Raw genomic sequence first — 9,720 nt, forward strand, 5'->3', positions numbered from 1 at the left:
GACTAGTGTTCGATGGAAAAGTGGTTGCTGAGGGCAACAGCCAGATGAATGCAAAGTTGCAAACCAAGCGGAGGCTTCTATACTGCTCAGATTCAAGCAAACTCATTGAAAGGCGATTAATTCTGTCCTCCTCTCGATGCGCCCAAAGCATCTGATGAATTTTAATAGAAGAACAATGAAATGCTCTGGCCAGGTTGAGTCAATCATCTGACCTCAGTGGGACTAACCATGTGTCTCTTGCAAAGGATTCATCCAAATCATTTGATCAAACAAAGGTTTCAACATTTTCAAAACTGCAAGTGGTAGTTTGTGTACCACCAGGTTGGATTTTCAGCGGGGGGGCATGACGACGCCGCTGTTTTTCTTGCAAAGACAGATGGTGGTAGGATTGAAAGATGGCTCGGCAATTCACTGCCAATATGGTAATGCCACTGAAGCCAAAGACACAAAGGAGAGGGAGGAGGGATCGGGAAGCAACAGGACTTGAGGCAAAAGTTGTGTGACTTGATGTAAGGTAGAGTCGAACTATCATCAAGGTTTTTATCGATCAAGCTGATCGAGAGATGTGGACTTTGGAAAGGTGTAAAACCGATGATGTGCCATGATTCCCACATCTGGCTCAGCGGGATGATTTACATCATTCCCCAGCTGGAGCAGAGGTTTAGGCTCCTGCGTTTGCCGTTGCTGTCGCAGGCCGCGTCTCAAGGCCGAGATCTCAGGGCTCCAAGTCAACACTCTGCTCCTCATTTATCAGACAGATGTCTCCCTCCCAAGCAATGAGTAATCACAGCGCTCCATCTGTCAGGTCGCACCCACCTGGTCTGGTCTGCAGCCTTCTCGCTTCTGTTCCCTGTCATGGCTTGGCACCCGCAGTCTGCCTACCAAGCACCTTTTTTCAGGGGGGGGGGGAAGCATGGCACGCAGATGCTTTGTCTCTGTCTGGCTCTATCTGCTTGTGCCTGTCGCTTTCTTTTTCCGACCCCCTTATTGGGATTTTTTCCACTCTTCCTCTCTGTCTCGCTGACCCAGACACCCCAATCAAAAGAACAAGCAGATTATGTGAGAGAAAAGAGAAAGTGGATGATCTGCGAGCAGGGGAATAAGGAAAGAGGTCATTTATCTTCCTCTCCTTTTGCATCATGACTGAATGTTTACCCTTGTCATGGTGTCATATTTTTCCTCCTTCTCCCTTCTACTATTCTTTGGTGCCAATTTTAAAGGCCTGCACCACTTCAGTTAAACAGTGTAAGGTCCTTTCATTGTAGAACGGTTATTTATGAGAATACATTTGCACGTATAAACTGTTCATATCCACTTTGTGTTTGTCTTTCTCTGTATTCTGCATTTGAAACCAGTAGCATTACATTACATTTCTTCTTGATGTTGTGTTTCAAATGTCCTCTCTTTGCTAATTCCTCAGGTTCGCTACCTTCCCCTGGATGTATCTGTTATCGGGAGTTTTCAAGGATGCAGAAATGGCCTTCATCGCCTATGTGTGCCTCAACCTTTTCATCAGTGTGAACACAATCATGTCCACCTCCATCCTTTACTCTCTGGGACAAATTTCAATGCGCGACACTGAGGTCAGCATAAACCACCACCAGATACAGTTTGTTAGAAACTAAATAGCTCTGAATTTAAATCTGTGACTGTTCATTAACTTCTGGATTAAACCTTGATAGTCTCTGTAGCTGTGGTGATATTGAGTTGCAGTGGAGTGTAAAGGGCAAACACGCCTCGTATTACCACACAATTTCTCACTGCCGCCTCACCTTTCCTTTCCTCCTGCAGTTCGTCCAGGACATCTACGAAAGGATGAGCCATGCCTTCCTAATCTTCCCCCAGTTTAGCTTTGGGAATGGGCTGACGGAGCTGGCCAGGATGAACATAAAGGTCCAGATCCTCAGTGGCTATGACATTGACGCCTATCAGAACCCATTCTCCACAGATGCCTTGGGCTGGATGTTCATGTCCTCCATCATCCAAGGCCTGGTCTTTTTCACCCTGCGCCTCTTGCTCAACAAGTCCCTTATGCGAAAAGTCAGGTAAGGCCAAGACTTCATGATTTTCAAACCCTAACAATTTTTTCTTTACAAGTTGCAAAATTTGCGAGTGGAAAATCAGGCTAAACATCGTGCAGTCAGAACGAGGCTTAAGGAAAACTGAAGCCAAAGACTGAAGCCGTAAACGATCATGAATTTTAAAAGGTTAGATGTGCATCAGAGCCACTGTAATAGCGATAAGAACTTAAAACTTTACAATGAACGAAAAATAAATCGTCTTTCTTTGAAAAAAAGCAACACATTTTGAGTCCCAAAGATATCCTGAAAGCCTGTACTACTTATATTTACAAAAATAAAACATGTTTCAGTTAAAGACAGGTCACAGGAGGGGTTTTCTGTGTCCCTGCCATTTAACCCACATTACTTCTCCACCTTCCCAGGCATTTGATTTGTGGCAGAAAGACAGTGCCATGGGAGGCTTGTGAGGACGAGGATGAGGATGTGGTAGCTGAGCACCTACGGGTGTCCAGTGGAGCGGCCAGCTCAGACATACTGCAGGTCAACCAGCTCACGAAGATCTATCAACACCTTAAGAAGAAGGTCCATGCTGTCAAGAGGCTCTCTGTGGGCATCCCTGCAGGAGAGGTGAGCAACAGGATTGTGAACTGCTAATAAGGCAGTAGGATAACGAAAGGGAAATTGTATAATTAATGACCAGTCATCCTGTTGTAACAATCATCCAGCCATAATATCAGTGGTATATTGACATGAACGTCTCTCCAATAATTGTGTCATTGTGCTGAATAGAGATCGAATGCTTCAGGGTAACTAAGAAGTGAGTAATTGTTTACAGTGCTTCGGTCTGCTGGGAGTGAACGGAGCAGGAAAAACTACCACCTTCAAGATGCTGACTGGAGATGTGAGCCCCACAGACGGCACAGCACAGACCAGGGACAGGGACGGGTAAGCTGTGCATCCGTGTGTCAGTTCACAAAACCTGCAAATGTGACGCAAAGCCTGTTTTTTCAGTTGATCTTTGTTTACTGCTTTCAAAAATAAATGTGTAGGGATACTGGTGTTATGCGCTTAGATTCAAATAGATCGTATCTGCACACTGGAGACGTGGCGGTGTCGGGTTAATGTAAAAATATTACATTACTTTAAAAAATACTGACACTTCAGGCTAATTCCTTCAAAGTAAAGGCGAGCTATGAAAATCTCTGTAGCGAACCCCACTTTGCTTAGATTTAATCTTTACAGGTGCCCATGCAGCTCTGCTTAATGAATTTGAACTTGATTTAATTTGCGTAACACAAATATCCACAAATGGGGGATGTTAATGGTTTGCATTAGCCAAAATTTGAACATAATGGTTAGGGGATTTATCAAAACGTAGCTGTATCTTACCCCATGCATCTGAAGCGCTCCTATAAAAGTATAAAGCGCCAACATACTCATGAGCCTTGCACCTGATTCCCGCTCTGTTGTTAAATGGTGGACATTCCACTAGAGACCACAGGTTCTCTCAAACACCCGATGTGTCCATCTATCCTGCAGAAAGTGGTGGATGTAAGAAAATATGTCTTTACTTTGTTTTTTTGTTTTTTCTCAGGCACTTAGTAGACATCATGGAGTGCCGCAACAAGGGGATTAACATTGGCTACTGCCCCCAGGAGGACGCACTGGACGATCTGCTCACCGGCGAAGAGCACTTGTACTTCTATGCTCGCATTCGAGGCGTCCCGAAGAGGGAGATAAAAGGGGTAAGGAGACGCTACCTGCTGTCAGGTAGTGACAGCAGCATGCACAGAATGACACAGGATCAGATATAAATTCAAAGATGCACTCCCACAGCAGGACCGGCAACTGTTGATGCTTCCGTGCACACTCAGTCCAAGCTGAAACCTGTACTTTCTGGGGCAAAATGGAGGATCTTTTGTTGCCAGCTCGTGCAATCCAAACTGATGCTGTACACTTCAGTGCAGACAAATTTACATTTAAATGATACTTTGATGATGAGAGGATCTCATTTGACATGTCACTTTGCGGCATTCTTCCCATTTATCTTCCTCAGAGCTAATCAATCTTGTTCCTGTGGTGATTACTGAATGTGCTTTCGCTGCTGCTGCTGACATGAGGGGAAATATGCACGGGCGACCAATCATAGGATGATGCGATATCAGATTTTCTGTCTTGATATTTTGTTGTACAAAAGACAAAAAGAGAAAGAAAGAAACGGCTCTGAGGTGGAGGGAGATTTGTAGGAAACACAACAAATCTAAATTGTAGGCGGAGAAGAATTTATCTACCGTCGGTTTCTCTCTGTATTTAATTTTTACAATTCTGGATGCAGAAGCATACAAAATATTGATTGTCTCTGACAGGCATGGTCATGTTACAAACAACAAAGAACTGTGCACACACTTTAGCACACATACTGTATGCACGCACGTACTTACATAGACAGTGAGGCACCAAAATGGCTCGGCCGGGTTCTAATCATCATCGTTGCTATTGTTACAGCTCCTCCTCGCTGGTCAGGGAAATGACAACAATGGTTATAATGGTCAAAGCATCGGTGTGGGGCTAATTCACAAAGATGAGGCTACATATAGAGTGCCTCTTATGTTGTCTCCCACTGACAGTCCCCTAGCTGTGGATAATGAGACAAGGCTTAATGGGGTCATTTGGTATTGACACGGTTTTGTCGAGCTTAATGAGCTGTTACATCAAAGGTGATAGAAAGGGGCTTTTATGAGGGACCATTTTGATGTGAACCAGTCGGGACTTTGCCATGTTTCACGTGCCGTATTTGCTGTTTTCGTTCAAAGCATCGAAAATCCTACACAGTGTCTCGATAACCTGGATTAATGAACTTAGAATCATATAAAACAAAAAATCAACGCTTAAGGCAAATCCTCCTCGAGTGGGAAAGCAAAGAATTAAAGTGAACTAAGCCATCTATTGCATTGGCTTGCTTCATTGATCTGGACTCCAAACTTGCCAGCTGACAGGGGGGGGGGGGGGGGGGGCTAAAGCTTACCGATGGGAAATCACCTCAAGCGGTTGGAAAATGAACTGGTGTCTGCAGCACACTCTTTTCGTTTGATTAATCGGCAAGTTAAAGTGACTGAAATGGTTATGGGCCATTAAGGGCTTTTCATTCTCACTTTAAATGTGGTTTAACACAAAGGATAAACTGAGAGGCACCAAATGATGCCGTGTCAGTCCCTGTTCTCTGAAGTCGCAGCCTCAGGACAGGATGGAGTTTGGACAAAGTTGCCCAGTAAACTCATCATTATTGAACAAGCAACATTAAAATTAGCATGGGAGTGAGACAGATAGAAGTTATTTTCTGCGCCGCTGTACAGGACAGAATAGGAAGAGGCAGTCACAGCAATCAACTTGGATATCAAATTGCCAATAAGGAGTAGGGCCACCATCAAAAAGAACAAAAGCTCTCTGTACTGTATATCCACCTTTTCCTGCCGTGATCAGTGTCTGGACTGTGTGTGTATTGGCATACGGGCCTTGTCCTCCAGAGAGAGGCGTACCACTTGATGGATTAAAGTTGATGGAGTATCAACTCAATGTGAAGGTCCAGTGTTGTTCGGAGCTGCTGGAGCCACAGATGGGCGATTGACTCCATCCTCGTGTTCATGAAACCAGGGAACGGCTCACAGCCATGCAGAGCGATCATTAAACCTATTGATGCGCTGTCGATGACAGCTAATCCATCACACATCTACATTGATTATCAGTTTTTGCTGCAGAATCAAGGTGGTGGTGTTTACTTTTGGCTTTCACCAGAAATATACCTGTTTGGAACAAGAAAAATTTGACGTTATTCCCTTCACTATCCTATTGTATTATGTGTTTTGATAATCCGTTTTATATCAGATCATGGGTCTTTGCATATTAGCCTTGTGTACAAGTGGTTTTAACATAGCAGATGGTGTTTTCTTTGTTTTCCATTTTGTTTATTTCCTGTATAATCCGTTCAACGTCTTCCTTGAAGGTGGTGAACTACCTACTGAGGAGGCTGGAGCTCAACTACCACAGAGACATCGTTACTGATGGTTACAGTTGCGGCACCCGCAGGAAGCTCTCTACAGCGCTGGCTCTCATTGGACACCCACAAATCCTGCTCCTGGTGAGGACACGTCTGCTCATGCTGCTGTAGCTGCCCATTTAATTGCCTAACTGGCCACCAGACAACAAACACTAAACAAACTGTACACAACTGTTCCTCCCTTGACGTAACAGACTAGACCTGACAGATAATGATGTTGTTGTAGTTAATGAGTCTGCTTGCTCATGCTTACACAGGGCTAGTCTTCCACGTAGCTTTCCACTTTGTTGTCTACCCTATATGTCTATAAAATTCTCCCCTGTTGTCTTTGTATTTTTCTTTCTTCCCTTGGCGTTATGTCTGTAACTCCAGGCTCCCCATCTCCCGTCCTATTTTGCAATTACGCATTCGTGCTTTGGTCTTTCTTGTTCACTCTCTGTCCTTGGTTTTCCCTTTTCTTAATTTATGTGCTGCACGCCGTCTTCAACACAGCCCCTTCCTCCTCACCCCCTAATCTCTTAAACTCGATTTCAACCTGCTTCTCCTCCTTTCTCGCACACACCCTGCCATCCTCTTATCATTCCTGCTCTCTCCACAGGATGAGCCGAGCTCTGGCATGGACCCACGCACGAAGCGTCACCTGTGGAAAATCATCTCCGAAGAAGTGAAAGGAAAATGCGCTGTGGTCCTCACCTCTCACAGGTCAGACGGGTGTAACATGCATACACCTGCCTAAGTGTATCTTGAAACATTTGATATATTACTAAATACAGTTTTACACAAACTGCTTGGGACAGAGCTATAATTGGGTAAAAAGTAAGGTGACATTCAGCATTCAAGATGTATGTTTTTTGCAGTCCCCCCCCCCACAGTATAATGTAGATAATAATAATTAGGGTGGCAACTAAATGTATATTTATTCATGTGTGAAAGCAAGCATCACTAATTACTGTATGCTCAAAGGGTCCTGGTATGACCTTTATCTTTCTGTCCTTGCCGCTGTCTCTCAGCATGGAGGAGTGTGAGGCACTGTGCAGCCGTCTTGCCATCATGGTGAAAGGTCAGTTCCGATGCCTGGGCTCTCTGCAGCACATCAAGAACAGGTTAGTGACCCTTGCTCATCCTCCCATTCAGCTATAACTGCTCTCCCGAGTCTGCCTTCAATGCCCCCCACCCACCGTGGTCCTTTGTGATACTAAATGCTCAGTTTTACTTGTAAGAATACCCCCCTGCCTCTTCACCGCTTCAACCCCACCCCTCAGACATGTTATAATACTGTTCTTTGTTCGAAAAATGTCCTTTGTGCAGGTTTGGCAGCGGGTTCACTGTGAAGATGTACTTGGCCAATGCCTCCTGTGATGCAGAGGCAATCACTTACTTCATGCAGCGCAGATTCCCCAGCACTTACCTCAAGGTGAGTTTTGTCAGCTCTCGAAGTAGCCAAAAGTATTTGGTATAGAAGCCTGAAAAGATGACGAAGTTGCAATACATTTAGTAAGATTTGTTGAGCATGAATGTGTAAATATTTCTAGCCAAAGGGTCTAGGACGCATTCGTTTGTGATATTTTATAGCAAAAATGATTCTAAAATAAGCTTTTGGTTGCCTTTAATAACAATGGGCTTGACTGATTTGTGTAAAAAAATCAACAGTCCTAGGTGTACTGTCAAATCCCACCAATGTGCCCTTACATGAGCTGGCTTTAAAGAAGCAATAAGAGTTGTTTTGGCTACTTAGGGGCAATGAAACAAGCTGTAAATTATTATTATCATCTTGTTAAATTTGTACGGTCAACTTGTTAGCAAACAGTTGCTTATTTACACATTCAGCAGACAATGATGAACGTGATCATTAATTTGCAGGCATTTCTGTCCATCTGACAAATGGAAGTCCAATTTTCTCTCTTCCATTTGCTCTGTTTTTTTCTACATCAGCCCCTGAGAGAAATATCTGTCTCTGAAAAGCTGCAAAATGCTCCACTGTGTTTAAAACCAAGTCACTAACTGTTTTTATCAGTTTGGCTTTGTTTAGCAGGGTGTGTGCCGTGGGTTTATTGGCGGTTTGTTTGCTGAAAGCAGCTTCCTGCTGCAGCTGAAAATGCTTTGATCCATTGTTAATATGACAATTCTGTGTAGGGCAGCTTTAAATCCATTCGAACTATGTGTAACAGGTTCTATCTTAGCCAACCCAGAAAGTATAAATCTAAATATGTACAGCTTTTCACTGTATTTTTGCAGTATTTCATGTTTTTAAGAATATTTAACCGTCTTTCTATCCCAACAAATAGGACCAGCATTCCACTATGGTGGAGTACCATGTAGCAGTTGCTCCAGGTGGGGTGGCTGACATCTTTGACCAGCTGGAGTCAAACAAGACTGCTCTGCAGATCAAACACTTCTCTGTGAGCCAGACCACACTGGATGAGGTGAGGAAAGAGAGAGACAGGACACAAACAGAGAGAGAAGGAGAACCAGGCGGAGTTTTTGTAGTGGTGGGTAGATGGTAGCGAGGGAAAGAAAAAAGGGACAGGAGATGAGAGGAGACGAGTGAGGCTGGGAGTGGAGGCAGGGACAGAATAAAGCTGAGTGAGGGTGAAAGACTGAGTAGAGAAAGTTTAAAAGAGGCAGAGGGAAACTGACGGAGGGTATGCCTGGGGGAAAATAAATGGAATATGAGTTAGGGAGAGAATCCGTGAGCTTTATATGCAGCCAGTGCTGGTATTCTTCAACAACTCTGCCCTTTTGGGGCTATGGGACTGGAAGATACCATGGGCAGGAGAAAGAGAGGGGTGGTTGTGGAGGAAACGCTCCAGGAGATTAGCTCAAATTCATGGCACTCAGACAGAATGAATGTCTGTGACACTGGCATGGGTCTCACACAATCACTGTATCTCCACAGGTCTTCATCAACTTTGCCATGGAAAAGATCGGCATGGAAACCATACCACTTCACAGTGAAGAGGAAGCGTGTGATGATCTGGGCTTCAATAAGGCTGTGCAAACATAGAACTGAGTGCTGACTGCTATAGCTTGAGAGAAATGATATGATAAAATAATAAAGAGAAGTTATATTATTAGATATTTTTCTTGGGAGTCTCCTGACTAATGATGTGAAGGATAACCTAACCAACGTGACTGAATCTATATACATGCACACATGGAAAAGGTTGATAAATGAAGTTTCTTTTTTTCTATCTTGCAGGTCACATGATATCACTAGTTTGTTAACCTTTTTTGAGGGATAAAACTAATCACGTAAACTATTAATTTCTCTCTGTGCTTTATGTACTGTTTACTATATAATATGCCATAGCAAATCAATGCATTATGCCTTGTATGTACTTTTAGGTACTTTTACCCTACTCATCAACGCTTCCTTTAAGGGCATTCCTAACTTTTGGAATTGATCAACTGAATATTTGATGTACTCTTTCCTAGTTATTAAATGCATCACTCCTATTTCTTTTTATCATTCTAATAAAGATATTTTTCCAATGCAACAGCTGCTCATTTGCCTTATTGCATGCTTTGCTTATCGAGCATACGTATCTTTGATTTTGCTGTTACGACAGACCAAGACCACTAAGATTAAAGTTGATTTCAGTCTTATTACACAATCATTGTTTAAGTGTTGGACTTTTGAGAGCT

At 43.5% G+C, this 9,720-nt stretch overlaps 1 protein-coding gene across 2 annotated transcripts in view; it reads left to right on the top strand.

Annotated features, from left to right (window-relative positions):
* abca12 (ATP-binding cassette, sub-family A (ABC1), member 12) overlaps nt 1-9,572 on the top strand; it is a 62,009-nt gene extending 52,437 nt beyond the window's left edge. For both annotated transcript variants that reach the window (XM_035604146.2, XM_047337271.1), the window contains 11 exons: nt 1,421-1,583; nt 1,792-2,045; nt 2,444-2,648; nt 2,857-2,966; nt 3,616-3,766; nt 6,022-6,156; nt 6,674-6,777; nt 7,086-7,178; nt 7,384-7,489; nt 8,361-8,498; nt 8,972-9,572. In XM_035604146.2, the coding sequence (XP_035460039.2) occupies nt 1,421-1,583; nt 1,792-2,045; nt 2,444-2,648; nt 2,857-2,966; nt 3,616-3,766; nt 6,022-6,156; nt 6,674-6,777; nt 7,086-7,178; nt 7,384-7,489; nt 8,361-8,498; nt 8,972-9,079 (1,567 nt within the window). In that variant the 3' untranslated portion in view covers nt 9,080-9,572. The remainder of the gene's footprint in view (nt 1-1,420; nt 1,584-1,791; nt 2,046-2,443; nt 2,649-2,856; nt 2,967-3,615; nt 3,767-6,021; nt 6,157-6,673; nt 6,778-7,085; nt 7,179-7,383; nt 7,490-8,360; nt 8,499-8,971) is intronic.
* The last annotated feature ends 148 nt before the right edge of the window (nt 9,573-9,720 follow it).

The sequence above is a fragment of the Scophthalmus maximus genome, chromosome 14 (genome assembly GCF_022379125.1).
Source record: "Scophthalmus maximus strain ysfricsl-2021 chromosome 14, ASM2237912v1, whole genome shotgun sequence".
Classification (NCBI taxonomy): Eukaryota; Metazoa; Chordata; class Actinopteri; order Pleuronectiformes; family Scophthalmidae; genus Scophthalmus; species Scophthalmus maximus.